The sequence below is a fragment of the Chiloscyllium plagiosum genome, chromosome 34 (genome assembly GCF_004010195.1).
Source record: "Chiloscyllium plagiosum isolate BGI_BamShark_2017 chromosome 34, ASM401019v2, whole genome shotgun sequence".
In the NCBI taxonomy this organism is placed as follows: Eukaryota; Metazoa; Chordata; class Chondrichthyes; order Orectolobiformes; family Hemiscylliidae; genus Chiloscyllium; species Chiloscyllium plagiosum.
Genome location: NC_057743.1, coordinates 139,456 through 165,097, shown reverse-complemented (window position 1 = coordinate 165,097; position 25,642 = coordinate 139,456). Strand labels below are relative to the sequence as shown.

The 25,642-nt window shown below is 43.3% G+C and overlaps 1 protein-coding gene across 10 annotated transcripts in view; it reads right to left on the bottom strand.

Annotated features, from left to right (window-relative positions):
* The window catches only part of dnm2a (dynamin 2a), a 52,506-nt gene that overhangs the window by 11,812 nt on the left and 15,052 nt on the right, over nt 1–25,642 (bottom strand). For 3 of the 10 annotated variants that reach the window (XM_043675484.1, XM_043675480.1, XM_043675478.1), the window contains exons 3-15: nt 24,570–24,719; nt 22,761–22,964; nt 22,083–22,181; nt 14,104–14,264; nt 13,279–13,421; nt 12,075–12,210; nt 11,841–11,908; nt 10,483–10,621; nt 6,911–6,997; nt 5,521–5,591; nt 2,742–2,793; nt 2,082–2,093; nt 745–858 (exon numbers count right to left, since the gene is read on the bottom strand). In XM_043675484.1, coding sequence (XP_043531419.1) covers nt 745–858; nt 2,082–2,093; nt 2,742–2,793; nt 5,521–5,591; nt 6,911–6,997; nt 10,483–10,621; nt 11,841–11,908; nt 12,075–12,210; nt 13,279–13,421; nt 14,104–14,264; nt 22,083–22,181; nt 22,761–22,964; nt 24,570–24,719 — 1,436 coding nt within the window. Of the gene's footprint in view, nt 1–744; nt 859–2,081; nt 2,094–2,741; nt 2,794–5,520; nt 5,592–6,910; nt 6,998–8,460; nt 8,600–10,482; nt 10,622–11,840; nt 11,909–12,074; nt 12,211–13,278; nt 13,422–14,103; nt 14,265–22,082; nt 22,182–22,760; nt 22,965–24,569; nt 24,720–25,642 lie in introns of all 10 variants that reach the window. The other 7 variants (XM_043675485.1, XM_043675479.1, XM_043675477.1 and 4 more) reach the window with 3 other exon arrangements.

Genomic DNA, 25,642 nt, shown 5'->3' with positions numbered 1-25,642 from the left:
ACCCAGCACAGGGAGATCATGCAAATCCCACACAGACAATTACCGAAGGCTGGAACCGAACCCGAATCCCTGACGCTGTGAGACAGCAGTGCTAACCACTGAACCACCGTGCCCATAAACGTTTAATCAAACGATCAGGATAAAAACGCACCTCAAGCACAATGAGGGATTGCTGAAAAAAAAGATTTTGTTGAAGCTTTCTGGTTTGCACTCCATGAAAATTCGCAAGAAATACTAAAGTTAAAGGAAAAAACCCAACATTTCTATTGTATGACGGAAGTAGGCAAAAGTGAGGACTGCAGGTGCTGGAGATTAGAGTAGTTTAAAGTAGTGCTGGAAAAGCACAGCAGGTCAGGCAACATCCGAGGAGCAGGAAAAATTGATGTTTCGAGCAAAAGCCCTTCATCAGGACTCAGCCCTTCCCTGTACGAGGGAAGTGCTGATTAGTTGAAAAGTGGACTTTGATGGGTAGAAATGTTGCCATGAAGAACGTCCCCATAATGGAATTAAGCAGAGAACAGTTCAGACAGAAATGAATGATGCTCTCCCACCCCATCAAGCTCAGCAAGGTATCCAATCAAACACACATCAGTATATGACCTTTCTAACCACTGCCAGGACAGGGGAAAAAGTCAACTCCATGTGCAATGTCTCATGCATAAGGTAAACTGAAATCAAATTCAAGACCAATTCCAATTTAATTAAAATACAATGGAGAACCGAGAAAGAGTTAGATTTACTCACCTCTTCATCTTTGTACCAAGACAGTGACTCAGCCGTTAGCACAAACCAATATTCCTTGGAGCCACCCTTCATGATGCTGATGTTGTTGATGGTGATCCAACCCCTGCGAATAACCTGGAAATAGTCAGCAGCATTGTGAGGCTGAGCAAGTCCATTAAGCTGGGAGCCCTCATATCACACCAACCCACATGAGACTTTAGTCAGGTGAGTGGGGAAAGCAAAGGAGAGGGGCATATGTCCATGGATGGAGGAGGAGACAGGTATTCAAGGTGAACAGACACCACAGTCTCAGGAGGAAGCAAGAGGGAAACAAATTACTGAGGAATATCTGTGCATGTCTTTATCTGCACAGAACATTCAGAAGTTGATTAGAAAGCATTAAGACATCACAGTTAATGAGGAGATTTTTAAAAAACTCTGCTGGTGGAACCAAAGTCTCTACATTGTTGGGTTGATTGCAACAGCCAATGAGCTGCTGTTGCTGCTGCAGGTCCTCCTAAAACCTACTCCAAGAGACAGTTCCATTGCAAAATGGGGTTAGTGGAAAGTCGGATGATGCTGGGGAGAATTAGAGACACATGACACAAAACAAAAAACAAACAAGTTAATTAGAAACAAACTTGGTTAGTCACCTACCTGAGACACAGGAGGGGGAAACTGTCTCTAACTCAGAATAATCCCGCTACCCCTGGGGGTTATTCACTGCACTGATCCAACATCGGCCCCACAGCAACTGTCAACTTCAACAGGATCATTTCCAAAAAGTGTGGCACACAGATGCGGTTAAAACTAACTGCATTTGGTGCAGATGAAGAGGAAATAGTGAAGATGCTAATGTGTGCCGTTGGTGGATGGAGCAAAGTACCTGATTAGCCAGCATCAAATGGAACAAGCAGCTGATCCAAATGACCAGACAGAGCCGCCATGCTGGTGAGCGGAGGACTTCCTAGCTCAAGTGTAGGAATGCAGCATTCCCAGGAGGAAGATACGAATAGACAACTGTGAATGAATCACACACATATGATTCCATTGGCTGCTGGAGAACCAGGTGATGAATGAACTGCCATTAATGGAGTTGACACCATCACCAGAAACAAGAGCAAAGACAGAACTTGCTGATTAACACCGATCTGACTGTTCATTTTGAGCATTGTGATTATTGGATCTGAGCAGAGAAGAGAAAAAAAAAGGACTGAAACACAATGAAACCATTTTAGCAATGACTGAATGCCAGGGGGAAATGTTTCCTGATCACATCCCAATCTAATTCCTCCTCTCACCATCAGACAAACTCAAATCAACTAAACTAAGCAACACACAACACAAACGGTACTTACCAGAATCTCACCCTTTAGAAGTGTTATAGTTTAAAGAAGGCGGAATATCAGAGGAAAAAGTGAATTGAGTGAAGGGTGGGTTGAAGTAAAATTGGATGGACAGCAGAGGCACAGCAAACAGTCAGTAAAAGAGAGAAGACAAAATGACATGCAGTTATTAGAGGCCATCCTCAGCCAGGCCTTTAAAATAGCCAAAATAACCCTTTAGTACAAAACCTGGTGGAACCAGGCACCGGATTCCCCCAAACCTCTCACTCCAAAAGACACACATCAATTCAATGAGGGTAAAAGGGGTAAGTGGGGGAAAAAAAGGGGAGGCTGGACAAAATGGGGAGGAGAAGGTGAGTTGAAGGAGGCAGGGCAGGGAGCAAGGGGCGGGGGGGGGGGGGGGCAGGGTGAGAGGTGCAGTCAGCTGTGCCCTCAAGAGAATTCAAATTCTCCATTATGGCTCTGTACCGACAAATTCAGAATTTCACCAGACAATTAACTTCACACAAACATTCTGCAAATCCTTGTTAAATTAATGATGCAAAGTGCAAACTCAGTTAACAAAGCTCAATCCAAATATTACACCAACATTCCCACTCATGCAAATCCAATTGCTTAAAGATGCACACTTTAGTCCCACAAATTGGCTCAAGATCAAACTCACGCTCTTACCTGGTTTGGAACTGCTCGTTTCTTTGTTAACTGGCTGCTCCTCTGCTGTGCACTGGAGGGAAAGACAGCAAATTGTATAAGGAGCTTATACCTGGAATCAGCCAACAAACTCTATCCATGAAACTGAATTCCCTCATCCCTGGAACCAGTCTGCTAAACTTTTTGGAACCTTCTCTAAAGCTTAAACTTTTGCTTAATGCGTGCTGTCCACAAGTTGACAAACCTGAGGTGGCCATCCTGTTTTTCAACGTTCATCATAACCTTTTTGATTCTGCACAATGTGCCCCCATATTTATTACATTTAGGATGCCATGCATCTTTTAAACATTTTCTCAAGTCCCTCTGATCCTGCAACTTGTTTGGAATATACTCTTTTTATTGCCCAGCCACATTCTTCCTTCTCAATTACTTCACATCTTTCATCTACCACAGCTATTTTATCAGCTAATCTGCCCTCAAAGTCGGTCAGTATTCCCCCCCCCCCCCCCCCCCCACCCAGTTTACAGTACTTCCAGGTTGTGCCCAGATTCACCAAAATCAATGTTAGTAACAGAGACAGAGAAACAGCGATCCTAGAAACAATCCTGGGGAATTTCACTGTTTACCTCCCTCCTGTCAGAAAACCAGACATAAACTATGGTCACTCAGCCAACTTCACATCATTCTAACTCTACATCTGTAAAATGTTCCATACTGTCCGTTTTGACCCATCACCTTGATAACTTATTACCTCTCTACCTTAATCAGTTTGTACAGTTTTGGATTACTTGTAACTTTGGTTAGACACTCAGTGTATGCATCATCTTATACCCATCATGATATTCCAGCACCACCTTATTTTAATATTTTTTGTAATTATCTCTCTGTTCAATTAATTGGATTATAGGTCATCTCTTTACTTGCTATTCAGCTGTTGACACTTTTGATCACCTGCAGATTTATTATTCAGCCTGTTGACACTCCAACTCACAACTGTATGATCTTTTGATCGGTCTGTAAATTGTGTGCGCTTCTCTTCACTCCACCTGAAGAAGCAGCAGCGCTCCGAAGGCTAGTGCTTCCAAATAAACCTCCTGGACTATAACCTGGTGTTGTGTGACTTCCGACAGAATTTCAATAAGCAGCAGATTCAGAGTGCGGCCAAAAAGGGAAACCGAATGGTATTGAACTAGAACTAACTCTGGTCACCTAGTTCACATCAGAGCCAAGAGTCTTTCTGCCCAGTGTCTCTGGGATCTAGCCTGTGGGCTCCTCACACACAAGAGCACAAACAGAAGACCATGGCTGATCTGTGATCTAACTCCAGCTCATGGGAAAAGCTGAGAAAGAGAGAAACTGCTCTTCAGATCATGAAACAAAAATTAAAATGCATCTATGTTCTCTGACATTTGTATGAAGGAGTGAGTTCACATCATTGAAGCATAAAAATTCTTACAGGATTTGACAGGTAAATATTGAGAAGCGGTTTTCCTGATGAGAGAGCAGAGAACTAGTGGGTACAGTTTCAGGATAAAGTTGAGCTATTTAAGACTAAAATGTGTTAAAACTGTCTTGTCAAAGTTGCCTGCTTAATTGGCAAACTATCTATACCACCACCAGTCTACCATCTGCAAGATTTTTTATTCTTGCATTGGATGAGAGAGTCACGTGCAACTTTGGCATTGGCTACCAATTACTATATGTGCCCTCGAAATTATTGCTCGCTCAGCCATTTCAGAGGATTGACCACATTGCTGTGGGTCTGGAGTCACATGCAGACCAGACTATTTCTTAATTTAAGTACAGTGAATATTAGACAGGCTTTTTAGGAAAATGGTTACATGCTCACCATTAAAATAATTCATTATTCCAGAATTAGGGGCAGCACGATGGCTCAGTTGTTAGCACTGCTGCCTCACAGCACCAGGGTCCCAGGTTCAATTCCAGCCTCAGGTGACTGTCTGTGTGAAGTTTGCACATTCTCCCCGTGTCTGCGTGGGTTTCCTCCGGGTGCTCTGGTTTCCTCCCACAGTCACAAAGATGTGCAGGTCAGGTGAATTAGCCATGATAAATTGCCCATAGTGTTAGGTGTATTAGTCAGAGGGAAATGGGTCTGGGTGGGTTACTCTTCAGAGGGTCTGTGTCCACACTATAGGGAATCTAATCTAATCTAACCTATCAAATAAATATTTCACCACCTGACATGGTGGGATTCAAGCCCATGTCCCCATAGTATCAGCTTGGGGCTCCAGGTTACTAGCCCAGTAACATTAACAGTATGCTTCTACATCCCCCACAGTCGTGCAGCAACTAACCAGCCTCCTTTAACAGCACCTTCCAAGAGCTTGAGCATTTCGAAGGTCAAGGACAGCAGATGCTTCAGACAAACATCACCGGCAAGATTCTCTCCAAGTCACAAACCAACCAGCGTTGGTTATATAACCCCATTCCTTCACCATCAACCGTCAAATCATGGTAGCCTCGCTACAATCCATGGATTTGCAGCTGCTTCGTGATTAGAGATGGCCAAACAACCTGGCACAGCCAACGAGGCTCACATCCCACGAACCCAGAAACTCTTGTAATTCTCCAGAGTGCTGTAGATGTTTACCAATGATCATATTCAATGCCAAGAATGATTGATAATTGTTTACCAAGGGAATTAAGGTTAAGCATGAGAAAGTGGAGTGAAATAGATTATCAGCTCTGATATTCTTGACTGATTGAACAAGCTCAAGTGGCTGCCTGGTCACTCCTGCTCCAATTTAACCAGCTCTTACTTCTGACCTTCCACACTTACTTTGCAAATCCAATGAAATCCTCATGGTTTGTGTTGATGTAGGATAGTTCGATGTCAATCAATAAAAGGATCTAGAAGAGATCAAGGACAGGTAAGGCTGCTGCAAACATGTCCTCAGGGTATACTCGCAACACCAGCCCAACTGATGACCAGCTCCCAAAGACAAAATATTAAATTGGGCACTTCACCAAAGGAACGATTATGCATGATTACAGATACGAAAATGTTTTATAATTGATATTACTTGGTTTTTAACAACTGCGGAAAATGGATTTACTTCAGTTTTGTCGAAAAACCTGTCGCAGTTTCTTTTAGAAGAGGTTATTCAAAGTCCATATGATATTGTTTGTTTTTTTTTAAGAAGAAACAAGGCTTCCTGAAAATCACAAGTTGACGTGTGCTCACTCTGTTATACGGTCTTACTTTGTTTAGAACAGTGACTGCCTTAGAGATGTGTTTTTTTTTCTATCTAGTTCAGTTGGAAAGGAGTCTGTGAAGTACTAGTTCAGTTGGTGTAAAAACTGCTGAGAATAAGCCATGTTGGAGGAAAGCTCACCAAGAACAAGCTGCCCAACTGATTTTTCTCAAATTCAGGATGAAACTTATTTATTATTTTGAAAGAGTTTGAACAAACACCTCAAGATTCATATTTCCTAAGCAAGCTGTTTAAGTGCAAGCGATAACCATGCATGATCTTCACTTGACCACACCTGCCCGAGCATCACAGCAACAGATCTGGAACATACAAAACTTTACACTTTTACCTTCAAGAATGACCCATTAGAAAAGGGTTTTGTTTTTCAGAAAGCCAATTTCTGCAGAGAAATCTATTTCCTTTCTTTTCTTGAAGAGTGAGAGTTGTATGTGTTTTGGGGATATTTAGAGGGGTAAGCATTTATGCTTCCATATTACTAACTGAATGTTAACTAATCATTGCATCCTCATTGAATAAGGTTATTGGGCAATTTATTGGGCAGCGCATTGGCTCAGCACTGGAGTTCAATTCTATCCTCAGGTGATTGTGTGAAGTTTGCACATTCGCTCCATGTCTGCATGGGTGCTCCAGTTTCCTCCCACAATCCAGAGATGTCCAAGCCAGGTAGATTAGCCATGGGATAAGCAGGGTGGGATGCTGTTCAGAGGATGGATGTGGACCTGATGGGCCAAATGGCTTGCTTGCACACTATAGGGAATCTATGATCTGTGAATAATTGCGTTTATTAAGAAACCTGGTTTGTAGATCTTGTGTTTGAAACCTGGCATATGCAAGGGTCATCTTGGGAATTGGATAAAAGTCTTTTTATTTTATGTTGTAACCCACAGTGCTCTCCTTCAGCCCTGGTTATGATGCTACAAAGCCCATTATGGCAGCCAGCAGGTACTCACTGACCTGATCCTTGGTCTTTCCCTCCCGATCTCGGACGTGAGTGGTTACAATCCTCTCTGTCTCCTCGCGTAACCTAGGAAAGGAGTTGAGCTGCAGGAGGAGGAAAGCAGACAGCACTGCAGTTTTCTGAGGTCTAACTCAAACCAACAGTCACAAACAGGTCAGTACAGTGAGGAGAAGAAACCTGACCAGCTGCAGATCAAATTCACTGAGAAACACAGCAAGCTCATTCTCATCACACATCACCAGATAACAGAAACCAGCCAGGATGGGAGAAAGCTTTGATTAAAACTGCACTAGTTGCTGCACAAACTGACCTGGGCCAACATGGACCATTTAAATGTAAGGGCCGAATGTGGGTGATGTCCAGCTTTATTCAAAGCTTCATTACAACCAAAGCAATCAGCTAGACAGCAGCCCGACAAGACCAAGATAAATGAGTATTAAGAAGAGCACATTCAGACTGAGCAGGCAGACTGTGGGACAGAGAATACAGAGTAAAAATTTAGCAGTAATCTCTTGAAAATAGTGGCCCAAGCCCAAGCCCAAGCCCAAACCCAAACTATGGGAACAGGCAGAGCAGGAAACCCTAGATCAGAAGAGTTGTGAACAGCAAAAATGAGCCAGAGCAGACTGATTGGAGATATTGGCAACAGAGAGAACAGCAAGTGGTCAGGCCAATGAAGAGGATGCAGTCTATCAACCTGACCATTCAGAAAGCTCCATGAAGACCACAACCTAGTTACAGTACAATGAGGAGAACACTCATTCTCATTCCACTAGCTGAGACAGGATATGCAAAGATAAGAATCATATGAAATTCCGATTCTGGTTTGAATGAAACTTAGAACCTTGGCATTCAGTGAACTGCCAGACTATAGCACCAAATAAAATGAACATTAAGGCTAACTTTGGAGCAATCAAAATGGGAATGCTTAATAGATTTAAAATCTGGAATACTACACTTTAGTAACTGAGCTATAGAAATAACTATGCTGTCATGGAGTAGGTTACAGACCCTTGTGGGAGATATGGAGTTTGCATAATGTCGACAGGTTCATCTTTTGTTGACCCTCCCCTCTAACTCATTCTCCAGACTCAGACTCTTGAACACCATTTTACATCCTGGTTCTCTGTCACCCACCCTGCACCCCCCCACCCCAACCACCTGTACAACCTTACACCCTAGGTGTCCTCTCACCCCAAAGCCACAAACTCTGCCCCAAGTTATGATTTCACTCTGTTTGTGCCCCAATTTACAAATCCCTATCACACTGGGTCACCTCCCCTCCCTCCACAAATATAACGCAACTGACTCTCCGCTGCTGTTGGGATGGGAAGCCAGCTTCTTCAGGGGGTCAGCAATGTGGCAATGCCCACTATCAAACAGTGTGGTCAGTGACACTGTTTCCTTTGCACAGTCGATTTGGGGAATCACCTGCTTGAAGGTGGTTCAGAATTGAATGAAGGAGATGAGATACCCCTTTGGGCAGCCTCACTCAGTAGCTCAATCATTAATGGAGGGTCCCACATCAGTTTCAATGCTATCGTACCTTGTCGCTACACTTTCTGATGACAGTCGCCAGCTCGGAGACCACCATATCAATGCACTTCAGGCACGGCTCCTTCAACTTGTGCACTTGCTTTTTCACTATGGCTTCGAATGCCATGTCTGGGGTGAACAGCCCCGTCCTACACAGCAGTACAGAGCAGAGAAAACAGGGACAGGGAAATATTGGGGTAATGTGGAAACAGAGGCACCAAGAGAGAGCAAGGAAGAGACAAAGAAGTGGGGGGAAAATAAAAAACAAAAATAGACAGAGAATGCAAGAGAGTTAGCATGTCCATGATCAAGGTCAGCAAACTGAACCAAGGCATACCATGTCAGTACTGTGGGGTCTCTGAGAAGATATTGTGCAGGCTTCAGGAATAGGGAACAATTTTGCAATTAAATACAGAGCACACTTCCCACCATTAACATTTCTTTTGCTGTTCTAGCACTTCAGCCACAAACTGTTTCCTGGGCCTGGGAGAGAGGGCGAACTCCCTTCAGTCTCCAAAATCCACATAATGAGAGAGACTGAAGTGGAGAGACTGCCACAGAACACAAAGCATGCTGTACCCTCGGCCCATTACCTGGAGCCTCAGCATGACTGGTTCAAACGTAGGGTATGTTATATAAACTGTTGCCTAGCCTGGCTCTCAGCACTCACACAGGGCCCAGACTGCTCAGTTTGCTTATCCCTGTTTAGTAATGCATGCATCATTATTTCTGACAAACCATTACACATGCTGTGTGTTCCTTTAGCTTGGATTTTTTTTGAAGGGGATAAGCAGTATCTCAGGTGATTGAACAAATTAAAGCAGCTTGGAAATTAACAAATAAAAACTGGATCCAACTGGAAGAAAGAATTCAAGTCCTGGTACTAGGAATGACTTATTTGGAACCTGTTACAGCAATGTGCATAAATATTGATAAGGTAGCATTTGTAATTAGTCACTCCAGGCATATAAAACCAAATTGATTTCAGGATTGGATTAGCCTGGCCTGGTTAAAGGTCTCACTAACTGAAACTAAATAACTACAGCTGTTGGACTAGTTCCAACAAGCTTTAACATACACTGCAGCAGAAGAATATCAGAACTACATCCCTTTATAGCCCCAATTATAAAACTTCAGATGTTTGCAGTCACTCATCTGCAACAGCAAGATGTTACGTGCGTCACTCCAGGAGAGAATCAGGATTTTTCCAGAGTCCCAAGGACTGGGGCAGCTGAAGGAACACACAGCCAATTTAATGCATTACTGTTTTCGCAACAACTCCCAATTCTATACCAGGGCCAAATATTTGGGAGGTCGAACAGTAAATTTATCAAATTAGCATTATCCCAACACACAAAAGTACTCAGTCCCCATCAACACTCGGGAAAATTCTCTTGGTCTAGGTTCTACAGTAAAACACACATTTAAACTGTACTACATCTCTATGCATTTAAGAAGAGGACAGGAGCACCAGTAAATCATGGAGCTTTGTCTAAACATTAGTACCCATTGCCCCACTGTGCTCACACATTACAGAAAGGCACAGGCAGACAGAGGAACTACACAAACAACAAAATGGTATGGAGTAAGGAGTGAAATATGGGGTTCGGGGATGTCCACACAAAGCAGGATTGGGTGGAGATGGAGGAAGAGAAATGCTAGACAGAGCAGGGCTTTGGGGGGGTGGGAGGGAGGGAGGGGAGGAGAGGTACAATAAGTAGCCCTGTCCCAGTCTCTCTATCTCCATTCTCTCTAAAAGAAGGCCCTGTTAACCAAAGTGCTACACTGAAAGGACTGATTGACTTATGCTGCCAACTTGGTTCTTTTGTCCTCTGCCATCTCCAACTAAAAGCTGCCCCCACAGTGCGTGCCAGGACTGATGGCTAAGGCTGTAGGTTGATACAGCTGCATGTTCCTCACCCATGCCCTAGGTGCTCCTCTCACCCAGCAGACAGTTTAAATGTTAGATCATGCACACACAATGACAGTTTTAAGCTGCTGGTTGCAAGGCAAACCTCCGAGGCAGAGATACCTTGAGTGTGCACTGTCTGACAGTGTTTACCAACTCCTGGATAACCATGTCCACACACTTCAAACACGGTGCTTTCAGCTTCACCACCTGCTTTTTCACTATTGCGTCAAATGCCAAGTCTGGGGTGAAGAGCCCCGTTCTACAGCCGGGGGAAGGAGAGATAAAAAGCAAAACAAAAAAGGGAAAAGCACGTCAACACAACACAAGAAAGAGCACAAGACCCAGCTCAGTCTCTACAAAGCATTTATTTGGATGTTGACTATTTCCCAAAAGTATTGGGTTTTGGTTCTACAGAAGGGTCAGTTTCAGGCGATGACAGTATGATTATTTCACCATGTCTAAGGTAGATCCACCACATACACCCATATCAGCAGGACAGGGACTGGCATTATCAGACACACATACATATAAGCCATTAGGAAATTGGGGCAATTAAGACCTTTTAGTTGGATTTAAGGAGCATTGTGAACATTGAAGCACATCACCAGACTGCAGACACATTCCAACCTTCAGAAAGACACTCCCCCCAGGATGCACTACACATCCCACCCCATCCGGTGACAGTGCCCTGCCCCCAGTCTGCCTCAGTGCCTGGGTCACACACAGTTTCCTAAAGTTTTTGATTCCCACCTGATCTAAAAGCTGAGCCTACATCAAATCAGATCGAAAACGAATTGTTAAACAAACAAAGCTGACACAAACACAGCAAATATAAAAAAAGGTGTTAAACAAGTAGAAGAGGTGAGAGATGGGAAAACTTCCACAGATTATTTGTCCTCAAACCCAACGACCAGAACAAAGTTTGGAGCAACCCTCCCAACCTAGAGTAATGCAACTCCTTCCTGAACCTACCTTAAATAGTGTTTACATAAAGTCATTCTACACAGCACTGTACACAAAACTTTACTGTGACTGAGCATTTAATTGTAAACATTTTCATTGAACCCTACAGATAAATATAAATCACTCACAGAGTAAATCTTGAACACAACAACAGATGCAATCTACACCCTGTTCAAACAGCAGCACTACACTATACACATTAATGAGTTGGCAACGTTCCCACTGACTTGGGTGCATAGCCATACAGGCCCATGTTTAATTTACACACCATGCAAATAGGTTTAATGCAATAATATACTGAAAAAACTGGGCACAGACTGAAAAAAATTGTTTTCAAGGGAACCCTGATCAAATCACTGCAGCATTTGCTGGGTAGACAGTGCACTGGTACAATCTGTTTGAGTACCTCTCCTGCTGTACAGTACCTACTCCTTTTACTTTCACACCAGAGTAAGAGCTTCAGTTACATTATCCTCCTTCAGCTATTGCAATTTTATATGGCCAACAATACTTGCCTGACACCATGGATATTTTTAATTGCGTAGCTGATTTCCCTTCGCAGCTCCTTCTCATCAAATTCCATCTGTACAGGAAATATAAATCAACAGTTACAATTGTCAGCAACTTAGAGATAAAGAAGAATGCAGGTTGACAAGAATACACTTCAGATAACAATCAACCTCTGTCTCCTACCATCAAGATAATTATCAACATTCCCCATTCCATCCACTGTTCCAGGAACACCTCACCTTCACTAGCTCAAATGGGAATCGTTCATGGAAGATGCGGTTAATTCTTGCACCTCCAGACAGTTCCACTGTATCCACCTGGTCGCCAGAGCCTTCAATTCGCTTCTCAAAGTCCACCCCAAATTGCTGCACCATCCTAAGGGTCAGAACACCAGCATTGAAAGAGAGACTTATAGTCCACACACAATCACAATTGCTTGTAAATGCAGTGATTTTATGTAGGCAAACATGACAGTGATTTTCCACAATATGCTCTTATAGATATCAATAAGATTGAGGGCGTTAATTAAGGGAGGAATGTTGATCAGAACCACAGTGCCACACAACGTTCACCTGACCAAGCAGGCAACATCCTATCATAAAGACCAGCACCTCGCACGGACAACACAGCTGTAAATCTCAACTCCAGATTATTCCGGAGTTGGACTTTACCCCACAACCTCCTGACTCACTAACAGAAAGCATGGTACTATTAAGGCACAAAAAGTTACACTGTCCATTGTTTTCACGTCATCAGCCATATAATCCCTACCGTGTGGAAGCACTCCATCTGAACAGCATCCCACCCATACCCACTTTCCTAGCCTCTGTAACCCTGCATTTTCCCATGGCAAATCCATATAAGCCTGAAGATTCCTGGACACTATGGGCAACTTAGCATGGCCAATCAACCTAAACTGCACATTTGGACAGTGGGAGGAAATCAGAGCACCCAAAGGACCCATGCAGACATGGGAAGAAAGTGCACATTCCACAGTTGCCAGGGGGTTGAATCTGGGTCCCTGGTGCTGTAAGGCAGCAGTGCTAACCACTGAGCCACTGTGCAGCCCAAGCTGAAAAGTGGAAAAGGTTTTCATAGCTTGAACTGGAGCTTCTTAAAGAGGTTGACAGCCAAATCAAGGAAGTGAACTTGTTGCTTGAGATGAAATTAATGGTGTGTTGTGTAATTCAAGTGAGCTGGTGTGCGTGCTGCAGTGGGCTGTGAGCAATATCAGTTATTGCCCAAATACATCCAGACATTAAATTGCATCATGATCACAGCTCAGAGTGGCATCACTGTATCAGTTTCCCAAAAGGAGAATGCACAGCCAACAGGAAAAGGAGGAGACACAAAGATGGGTAACACAGGAGATGGAGAGAACGACAATGGCCAAGTGTCCTTCAGTACAGTCCATACACTGCAAACCCACCCTGCTCCACTTACTGGAGGAGTGCCTTGGTTTTCCTGGTGGGATCATCTGGTCGGAAATTTTTATATTCCTCAACCTCCTTCTCCAGGGATAACATCTGACTCTGTAACTTGTTCCTCAGTGTGGGCAAGGTTTCACGGATGTGGTTTGTCAATTGCTGGTTACAATAAAATGGAAAAATAATAAACAGTAAACTGCAGCAACATAAGCAAAAACTAGAAGATGGTGCTCACTTCATCTACTGCCCCTTTACAACACCCATCAATGACAATATAGCAAATAGTCCTCCGTCCCAAAATCTGATCATTTTTCACTTCTGGGTCACACAGTTCAATGTGTTAGCAAAAGCTATTTAAATATGTCTGGAAGTTGCCCCAACAGAATTAACTAAACAATGTCACCATCTTCAGAGCACAAATAGAGGGAAGGGTCAAAGAGCAAGTTATAAATATTAGCCAGTCTCCAGCTTCCACACAAATTCATCAAGACTTAGCTCTTGAGTCAAGGGGCTACCAGATCTCAGTGCAGCAGCCACACAGATCAACTTAGTGACTAATCATAGTCAGAGTTTCAGTAACCATGCTGTAACTCTGGCAGGACACCACTGATGTCACATTCGGTAGAAACGCTTAGCTGAAGCTCATTGAAACTCCAATAAAATGAAATTCTGGGCTTTTAAATGAGCAAACAGAATACTGTGCTATATCCCAGTGCCCAATCAGTGCCTTCAAGAACGAAGATGTGTCAAAGCATCGGGAGGTTGTGGGGGGTGGTGGCCATGTACCAATGACAGACGAGAACAGTCAGGGGTGGGAAACACAGCTCTATCAGTCTCTCACCTGGTTCAGTATCTTCTGTAGGTGTGGGGTTCCCATGCGATCAGCCATATGGCGGTATGAGGGGTGAGACAGGAAAAACTTCCTCTCAGCCGCTATGGCTGCACAAATGTCCTTCTTACCATCAATGTCCTTCTGACTTCGGTTCACTACACCAATGTAACCTGCAAGAAATGGATACAAGAATTACAGCCTCAAAGAGATCTCTTATCTGTAAGAATAGGGTGGTTATGGTAGGGGATTTTAACTTTCCAAACATAGACTGGGATTGCCGTAGCATTAAGGGTTTTAATGGAGAGGAATTTGTTACGTGTGTACAAGAAAACTTTGATTCAATATGTAGATATGTGCCTGGAGATTAGTGTTGAGCGGTTTCCCGCAGGGCTCTGCGCTTTGTAGTTTTTATAAATGACTTGGATGAGGAGGTTGAGGGGTGGGTCAGTAAATTTGCAGATCACACAAAGGTTGCAGGTGCCGTTGATAGTATCGAGGGCTATTGCAGGCTGCACTGTGACATAGACAGGATGCAGAGCTGGGCTGAGAAATAGCAGATGGAGTTCAACGTGGATAAATGCAAAGTGATGCATTTTGGAAGGTCGAACTGGAATGCTGAATATAGGATTAAAGACATGATTCTTGGCAGTGTGGAGGAACAGAGGGATCTTGGTGTTCGAGTGCATAGATCCCTCAAAGTTGCCACCCAAGTGGATAGGGTTGTTAAGAAAGCATATGGTGCTTTGGCTTTCATTAACGGGGGGATCGAGTTTAAGAGCCGCAAGGTTTTGCTGCAGCTCTACAAGTCCCTGGTGAGACCACACTTAGAATATGGTGTCCAGTTCTGGTCGCCCTACTATAGGAAAGATATGGAGGCTTTGGAGAGGGTGCAAAGGTTTACCAAGATGCTGCCTGGCCTGGAGGGCTTGCCTTATGAAGAGAGGTTGACTAAACTTGTTCTTTTTTCTCTAGAGAGGAGGAAGAAGAGGTATACCTCGATCAGGTCATAAGGTAATGAGAGGCATGGATAGAGTCAATAGCCAGAGACTTCCCCCCCCAGGGCAGAATTGACTGGCATGAGGGGTCATAGTTTTAAGATATTAGGACAAAGGTACAGAGGGGACGTCAGAGGAAGGTTCTTTATGTCGAGGTGTGAATACATGCAATGCGTTGCCAGCAGTGGTGGTGGAAGCAGAGTCATTAGGAACATTTAATCAACTGCTGGACATGCACATGGACAGCAGTGAATAGGGGGGTGCGTAGGTTAGGTTATTTTATTTTACATTAGGATTAATCCTCGGCACAACACAGTGGGCCTGTCTGTGCTGTACTTTTCTATGTTCTATGGATATACCTACTAGAGAAGGTGCAACACTTGACCTATTCTTGGGCAATAAGGCAGGACAGGTGACGGAGGTGTCAGTGGGGGAGAACTTTGGGGCCAGCAACCATAATTCTATTAGCTGTGAAAGAGTGATGGAAGAGGATAGACCAGATCTAAAATTTGAAGTTCTAAACTGGAGGAGGATTAATTTTTACGGTATTAGGCAAGAATTTCAAAAGCTGATTGGGGACAGATTTTCACAGGTAAAAGGGACGGCTGAAAAATGGGAAACCTTCAGAAATGAGATAACGAGAGTCCAGAGACAGTATATTCCTGTTAGGGTGAAAGGAAAGACTGGTAGGTATAGAGAATGCTGGATGACTTAAGAAATTGAGGGTTTGGTTAAGAAAAAGGAAGGAAGCATATGTCAGGTATAGACAAGATAGATTGAGTGAATCCTCAGAAGAGTATAAAGGTAGTAGGAGTATACTGAAGAGGGAAATCAGGAGAGCAAAAAAAAAAAAAAGGGGTCATGAGATAGCTTTGGCAAACAGAATTAAGGAGAATCCAAAGAATTTTTACAAATACATTAAGGACAAAAGGGTAACTAGGGAAAGAATAGGACCCTTCAAAGATCAGCAAGGCGGCCTTTGTGTGAAGGCACAGGAGATGGGGGAGATACTAAGCGTGTATTTTGCAACAGTGTTTACTGTGGAAAAGGACATGGAAGATATAGAATGTAGGGAAATAGATGGTGATATCTTGAAAAATGTCTATATTACAGAGGAGGAAGCGCCAGATACCTTGAAACACATAAAAGTGGATAAATCCCCAGGACCAGATCAGGTGTCCCCTAGAACGCTGTGGAAGCTAGGGAAGTGATTACTCTGCCTCTTGCTGAGATATTTGTAGCATCGATAGTCACATGTGAGGTGCTGGAAGACTGGAGGTTGGCTCATGTGGTGCCACTGTTTCAGAAGGTGGTAAGGGCAAGCCAGGGATCTATAGACCAGTGAGCCTGACCTCAGCAGTACATCCTGAGGGACAGGATGTACATGTATTTGGAAAGGCAAGGACTGATTAGGGATAGTCAACATGGTTTTGTGCGTGGGAAATCACACCTCACAAACTTGATTGAGTTTTTTAAAGTAGTAACGAAGAGGATTCATGAGGGCAGAGCGGTGGACGTGATCTACGTGGACTTCAGTAAGGAGTTTGACAAGGTTCCCCATTGGAGACTGGTCAGCAAGGTTTGATCTCATGGAATACAGGGAGAACTCGCCATTTGAATACAGAACTGGCTCAACAGGTAGAACAGAGGGTGGTGGTGGAAGGCTGTTTTTCAGACTGGAGGCCTGTGACCCAGTGGAGTGCCACAAGGATTGGTGCTGGGTCCACTACTTTTTGTCATTTATATAAATGATTTGGATGTGAGCAAACAAGATACAGTTATTAAGTTTGCAGGTGATACCAAAATTGGAGGTGTAGTGGACAGCGAAGAAGGTTACCTCAGATTACAATGGGATCTTGATCAGATGGGCCAATGGGCTGAGAAGTGGCAGATGGAGTTTAATTTAGATAAATAAGAGGTACTGCATTTTGGGAAAACAAATCTTAGCAGGACTTATACAATTAAATCTTAGGGGGTGTTGCTGAACAAAGAGACCTTGGAGTACAGGCTCATAGATCCTTGAAAGTGGAGTCGCAGGTAGGTAGGATAGTGAAGAAGGCGTCTGGTATGCTTTCCTTTATTGGTCAGAGTATCGAGTACAGGAGTTGGGAGGTCACGTTGCGGCTGCACAAGTCATTGATGAGGCCACTTTTGGAATAGTGTGTGCAATTCTGGGCTCCTTCCTGTCAGAAAGATGTCGTGAAACTTGAAAGGGCTCAGAAAAGATTTACAAGGATGTTGCCAGGGTAGGAGGGTTTGAGCTATAGGGAGAAGTTGAATAGGCTCGGGCTGTTTTCCTGGGGGTGTCGGAGGCTGAGGGGTGACCTTAAGGAGGTTTATAAAATCATGAAGGGCATGGATAGGGTGGATAAACAAAATATTTTCCCTGGGGTGTGGGAGTCCAGAACTAGACGGCACAGGTTAAGGTTGAGAGGGGAAAAATATAAAGTTGCCTAAGGGGCAACTTTTTCAAACAGAGGGTGGTGCTCGTATGGAATGAGCTGCCAGAGGAAGTGGTGGAAGCTGGTACAATTGCAGCATTTAAACTGCATCTGAATGGATACATGAATAGGAAGAGTTGAGAGAGATATGGGTCAAGTGCTGGCAAATGGGACTAGATTGGGTTGGGATATCTGGTTGGCATGGACAAGTTGGACTGAAGGGTCTGTTTCCGTGCAGTACTATGACTGATTAATACAAAGGCAAGTAAAAACATGGCCATTTTAGTTCAAACCTTTTTCAGCTATTTCTGATCTTGGAATACAGGCTGTTGGCGCTGAGGATTCAAACACTTCCCATTTCATGCACCTAGTGCCAGCATCAAACACTCTGGGTCAGGGACAGCATGGGGTTAGATACTGAGTAAAGCTCCTTCTAAAGTCTCCAGATCAAGCACTCCCAGGACAGGGACAGCATAGGGCTAGACACAGAATAAAGCTCTCTCAACACTCCTATAACAACATGTCTCAGCTTCAAACTTCAAGGTCTCCTTCCTTCCTGTAGCACCTCATTCCTCAGCCAGTGTCCAAGTGAGTAACCAATGACAGGAGCCCAGCATAGGCCCAGTCCTTCTCAGTAAGTGATGGGACAGAAGGAACACCAACAATGACAGCATGAGATAAGATTTCTGACGTACATCAGTACACCTTAAAATATTTGCTTGAGCATACAGAACTTAAACATTGTTCAAAAGTCATACAAAGTTGAAGCTTTTTGTCTTGCATTCATCAGGATTGAAATGTAAGAAAATGAACCATTTTGCCCAGCAAAGGAAGTAGGTTGATTGGATGGACTATGGTTGGTATGGAAATGGAGTAGAAACTGCCATCCTTTTGTGTGACTGGATTGCTTGCAGAGATGCTATTACACACTTTGAGACTTGAGAGCGAGACAACGCCCAAGAGGTATGTTGCTGAAACATTTTGGTTTGTATTCCTCTGGACAGGTGCAAGAATGCCAGATTTCAAACTCAGAATCCCTAGTGTGGAAGCAGGCCGTTCAGGCCATTGGGCCCACATCTACTGTCCGAAGATCGTCCAACCCAGATTCCCCAAACTCTGACAACACAGAAAATAGAAACATTTGGCCAGTTGGGGCATTGAGACTTCTCTGCCATTCAATGTGATCATGGCTGATCCTCTACCTCATCATCATACGCTCGACATTCTCTCCTCTTAAGCCTTGATGCCTTTACTGTCTAGAAATCGATAAATGTATTCAGTGACTTGGCCTCCACAGGTTTCTGTGGTAGAGAATTCCATAGCATTATTACACTCAGTGGATAGATTGAGCTCAATCCAAATGGGCAACTGCTATACCGAGATGTTGACCCCTTGTTCTCGATCTCTCAGCCAGAGACAAACATCATCCCTGCATTCAAGTTGCCCAGTTCTATCAGAATTTTATAATGGTTAAGCAACTCAACCAAGGCACAGGATTTTATTTGCACAGAACAGGTTCCTGTGCACGAATGTATGACAGATCCAGCAAGCCCAAATGAGCCACATGAAGTGCTTGACTTATTTTAAATTTGTTGTTGGATTTTAACACTCAAGATTAATCAACTGCCCAATCATGGGATGAAACCAAACTTTGTTCCGAGTTTTGCAAGAGGGGGCTGGTTGATCACAACGTGTATTCGGTCTATCATTGACCCCCAAAGATGTGCTTTTTGATTCAGGGAAAAACTGAGGACTGTAGATGCTGGAGATCAGACAAAATGTGTGGTGCTAGAAAACCACAGCCGATCAGGCAGTATCCGAGGAGGAGTGTCGATAATTCCTGACAAAGAGTTTATGCTCGAAACGTTGACTCCCCTGCTCCTTGGATGTTGCTTTTCCAGCACCACACTTTTTGACTCTACTATTTGATTCAATCAGCCAATAGATACCTGGGGTCATACCCATATCCATCCACAGCATTGCTCGACCGCGTAGTGCGCAGAACACCCATTGAGACTAACAACTGGCAGAAAATCCCATTCATGTAATTACTGAACAGTAGCAACATGAAACCTTTTGTTTAAATGTCTGAGAATCTTTGAACTTCCAGGGTAACTTGAGTTATTCAAAGTGAAGGTATTCTGCTCACTTCCGACATGGAACAATGACCTGGTGTAAAGACCATATCTGTTTATTCTGTATTATTGACTGTGGACTGAAATGGGAAAAGACTCTTTAAAACCAAAGATAGCAGAAGGGATTGCTGCACTTTCAATGAGCCACTGAAATTCTTTGTTAAAGCAGTGAAGATGGGTTTTATTTCATTCACTTATGAAACGTGAGCATCATTAGCTGGGTCAGCATTTATTGCCAGGCACTGATCCACAATGGTTTGAGAGAAGAAATTCACAGAGGGGCTAGCACCGAGGTTTTTTTAAACAAAGTGCGATTTGACTCATAGCTGATTAGATTCTGGAGTTGTGACCAGATATGGATAACAACAGCCATCAGCTTAACAACGATCTGACTGGTTGCTGGATAACTGAGTGGATGTGAAGCTTTTAGACCCTCCATATAGGGAAGTGATGTGACTTCCTCTCCAGTGAAATACTTAAAGCATGAGGAAAGCCAGTTTATTCTCCCTCACTGCGTGCTGTAAGCTGTGACTTTTATCCAGTGACTATGAAACTTTGCAGTCAATGTACCAATCACCTGTGTCTTCTGCAAAGAGGGAAGAAAATCTGGACAAGCAAAAGGATTGCCTCAGTGAACTCTGTGGACTGGAGCCGTTAAACTGCTTTCCTAGCTTTTCCCCTGATAACAATTCCTTTTAGTCTGTTTAAATGCGTGTGGGATTATAAGGGGATTAGTACGGTTATATGTTAAATGATTCATGGTTGTGTACTGTAGCTAGAACCTGTTTATTTGTAACAAATGGTAATTTTTCTTCAGTACAGAAACTGTTGTTTTCTGTTAACTTGGGTCTAAAGGGACAGGAAATTTTGCATACATTGATCTGACCTTTAACTTTTGTGATGGCTCCACGAACAGTGGGCTTGAGTTTCAGCACACTAAACCAATGAGACAGAAAAACTGATTCAAAGGGAGGGGGGAATCCCTAAAACTTAACTGCTTTCTCTCCACAGATGCTGCCAGCTCCAGAGGTTTTCCAGCAATTTGTTTTTGTTTCTGATTTCCAGCATCTATATTTGTTTGTTTTTTTTTCTTGTGGCACTGACCAAGATGACCACTGTTCCATAGATAGTATTAACATACACTATTTGTGTCAAACTTGCAAGGCTACCAAACAGCTGGAATACTTTTTACAAGATTGCTGACAAGATCTGCCCTGTAGCACACAGAACCATATGATTCCCAATGTACATATTGATCATTGATTTGAGCAGACTTATTAAAACAGAACTTGAGAGTTAAGTCATAAGTTTAATGAATTCATAGAACTGGTCCCATTTGCTTGCATTTGGCTCATACCCCTCTAAACTTTTCCTCTTCGTGTACCCATCCAAATATCTGTTAAATGTTGTAAATGATTTGATTTATTACTCTCATATGTACCAAGGTATGGATGGAACGAGCTACTGGAATGAATCCTATCATATATGGCATATGGCAGCACATGGTTATGAATGGCAGCAGATCCAATAGATGCAAATTTGGAACCATCATTAATGTGTGCATTCTGTCAAAATGTTCATGCTTATTTAGAATGAATGAGTCAGCTCCTTTATTGCATTTACAAATACTTATTGCAAGAGGAACAGGCTCATGTCTTATGCTTTAGGAGTTGATAATTCCCCCTCTTTCTATGGAAACATCCCAGCCGACCAGAGTTTACTTGTCAACCAACCAAGCACCCTTCTCCTTGTAGTACTTATTTGTTGAGACAGTTTGAAATTTGGCAGTGTGTTTGTCCTGACAAGTGCAAGACAAAAAAAAAGCTTCAACAACAGGTTTCCCTCTTTAGCAATGCTCAAGCTTTGTAATACCAAGAAAATGTTGGTAAGTGTCAATGAAACAGAGAAAATGCATAGATTTTAGAAATGAAGACACTGGAGGTTGTGCAAAAACACAGTTTCACAAGCCACAAGTTCACACAGATACAAGTAAAAATTTGTAAAGTCACAATTAATATTTTTCTTAAGACGGAAGTGAGGGAGCATGACCTGACAGACTCCTATAAGATTACATAAGGACAGAATTGGGTAGACGTAGAGGATGTTTCCACATAACGCCATGAGGAGCAGCATAGGGCTGAAATATTAAAACTAATAAATCCCACAAGAAACTCAGGAGAAACATCTCTACCAGAAAGTAGTGAAACATGGAACTTGCTACCAGAGGAAGTTAACATGGATACAGAAGCGGGGGGAAATGTTGATGAGGAAGAAAGGAAAAAAAATGACAAGCCGATTGGGTTACTACTGGGATTAGATTAGATTAAATTAAATTAGATTCCCTACAGTGTGGAAACAGAATGCAGCATAAACTCTTGCATTGACTAAATAAGCCGACAGGCTGGTGCTGAACTTACCTCTGCGGAGAGGCAGCAGCCGGTTTTCCAGGATATCCCGAGCATCAGTCCCTTCGTCCATTAGATCCAATTTTGTGATCACACCAATCACCCTCAAACCTGTGCAGAGGAGACAACTTTAAAGAATACTAGTCTTCAGACAACAAGGAATAAGTGCATTAGCTCCCATGAAACAAAATTGAAAACAAAAACAATTAAACTTTGCAGCTATGAACCAAAGTTTACCAGCAACCTCTTCAGAGTGCAGTTTAAACATCAATTTCAGTTCTTTCAATCAATAGCTATAGATAGATTTTGAACCTCAGGTAAAGTTATTGTGGGGATTTTGGTCACAGAACTCCAGTCAGCTTGGCACTTATGTACGAAAGCTACACAAACCCTCAGGAAACTGTCTAAAGTTGATCTCAACCAAAAAAGCCATAGAGTACAGATCTGAATTGATTCATGTTCCCAAAGACAGGATAACTCACTTCCCTCTATTACTCACAACATATTTACCTTTCATCATCGCTCAAGAGAAGCAGATCAAAGATAAATCTAGATTTCTTTTAAACTGTCTGTAAACCATTTACAGTCACTTTAGTGTTTGTTTTCCAGAAAATATGACTGTCTATTTAAATCAGTCTCCATCTTATGAGAGCAGGAATGCTGGGACCAGGAGAAAAACAGACTTCTTACCTTGTGGGTCAACCTCCTTGGCAAGCTTGAGTGCATCTGAATTGGCGAGGTCAGAGTTTGCTGGAGTGACAGCCAGGATAAGACAGTTCTCTTTGCTGATAAACTGCATTATCATTTCTTTGATCTGATGTTCTATATCAGCTGGCTGGTCACCAACTGGAACCTTGGTGATACCCGGTAAATCAATCAATGTCAGGTTTAAAACTAGCAGAAGGAAGTGTAAAAATAATTAGGACCATTTATTACAGACCAGCCAAATAAGACAGTTTAGTGTCCAGCGTGCGCAGGTTTGAATCATTAGCAGCTCTATAGGAAACTTCTGAGAGCTTAGTGCTGTTCATGGAAAGACAGAATGTGGGACCAGGTGAGAGCAGAAATGTCACAACCAATCTAAAGACTCCAAGACCTTGAACCCTCAATGCTGTCATCACTAGAACACCAGAATGCAGCTTAGTTCTAGCTGTGCTCTTGTTGACACTGCTCAGTGAAGCTTACTGTGGATTTTATTGATTACACATAGAAATGAGCAGAAGCAGGGTATTTGCCCCTTCTAGTCTACCTCACCTGACATTTAACAAGATCAGACCTGCTTATGCTTTGTATTCCCATCTACCCTGACAGCCTTTGACTCCCTTACTGAACAAGAATCCATCCACATCCAGCATTAAAATATTCAATGACCCTGCCTCCATCCCCTAAGGCACAAAGTTCCAGAATCGCACAATCCCCAGACAAAACCTTTTCTGCCATCATAAAATGACTATTTTTAAGGCAGTGACCCCTAGTTTTGGACTTACCCACAAGAAACATCCTTCCCCAAGTCAACCGTATCAAGATCATTCAGGATCTTATACACTTCAATTAAGTTACCCCCGCCCTGTTCGAAACTTCAAATGGGATTAAACTAACCTATAAGGGACAATTTCCCTTTCATAAAGCCATGCTAATTCTTCCTAATTTACAGTGCAGTTATAACCCCTTTAATGATCAATTTGAACACCTTCCCCATAACATCAAGCTAACTGGCCAATGGTTTTCCCACTTCCTGCCTCCATTCATCCCTTCTTGAATAGCAGGGTTGTACTTGCAGTTCAATACAGCCTTTGCAGAAAGTAATGCATCAATCACCTCATACAGTCTCTTCTTTTGATACCTGAGAATAAAGTACAGTGGACCCAGGAACTTGTCAGCCACAGCACCACTTCCACAGCAATTATCATTTCACCAAGTTCCTCCCTCTTTTCTACTTCCTGATTTACAGCTATTCATGCAACATTTTAGATATCTTCTAAAGTAAAGACGGAAGTGAGGAATGTATTCATTCCATTGGCCAGGGCAGGGTGCGAGGCAGGCAAGGGGCATGGTGGTGGTGGTGGAAGAGCTGTGGAACTCAACAGACCAGCAGCCTTGCCACAGATATGGGTGGTGGTGGGGTGTGCATGTGCAGGAGTAGCTCCTAGACCAGGGTGGATGCCCCCAAAGAGGACTTTGGACAGCAGCACAGCACAGTGAGGGGCTATAAATCACCAGATTGTCGAAGCCCCAAGATAGCTCCAAACTGGCACCAGGCAAGTCAGGGAAGATATTACAGCCTGCTGTATACATTATTACAATTCATGCAGCACTCATCAAGATGTCTGGACCCATCACCATAGTAATGCTGAAAGGGCAACATTAAATGTGGACTTCCTGTACAATTGACAAGAGGTCACAGCTTTTAATCAAATTCTCAAGCATCACTAACAAATTCTATTCTGCAAGATCTCAAATAGTCACGTCCGAGACTTGCATCAAACAGACCACACTCACCATTTGGAGAATGCACTCGCAGGTTGATGGGAATTGGTGAGATTCCTTTATTGCTCCCTGTAACTCTGTCTGTCTCTGCTTCAATTTCCTGTCGAACCTCCTCAAAATCTGTAAACTTCTTCCCTTTGCAGTGCAGAAATTCAGCATGTTCTACAAGAGAAAGCAAGTCATTATTCTGTACCTATTCTTTGGTATTTAACAAGCCTGCTAACATTGCATAGCACATAAATTCTAAGCTCAGTGACGACATTCAATTCTCCCGGTGATAGGCAAGGAGAGTCTTCAGGTTTTTAAACAGGTCACTCAGGACAGTTGGGTCTGAGGGAAAGCACATACTGCCAGACCCACTGAAAGCTCAGGGAAGCACATACTGAAGACCAGCTTGGTGAAGTTAGATGTTGCTGAAAAGCTGGAGTTGTATCAGTGAATAATTACTGGAGGACAGGGTTACATGCACATGGGCGTGCCCATATACATGTAGTTGGGGAGGGACGAGTGCAAGGGCAGAGGATTGACCAGAACTGGAGCAATTGGTGAGACAAATCAGGATGGAGCAGCAAAGGGAATTACAAGCCAGATAGGCAAAACTGGAAGAACTGAAATCCCTTGTGAAGTTTAATGAGGTTGGGTGACCCACTCTAATGAATGTTTGAGGTCAATTGCTGATAAATCCGTGGGGAGAAAGTGAGGTCTGCAGACGCTGGAGATCAAAGCTGAAACTTTATTGCTGGAACAGGACAGCAGGTCAGACAGCATCTAGGGAAAAGGAGATTCGACGTTTCGGGCACATGCCCTTCCTCAGGAATGAGCAGAGAGTGTTCAGCAGGAGAAGATAAAAGGTAGGGAGGAGGGACTTGGAGGAGGGGCGTTGGAAATGTGATAGGTGGAAAGAGGTCAAGGTGAGGGTGATAGGTCGGAGTAGGGTGGAGGCGGAGAGGTCAAGAAGAAGACTACAGGTCAGGAAGGCAGTGCCGGGCTGGAGGGATTCGGCTGAGACAAGGGGAGGGGGGATGAAGAAACTGGTGAAGTCCAAGTTCATCCCCTGCGGTTGGAGGGATCCCAGTCGGAAGATA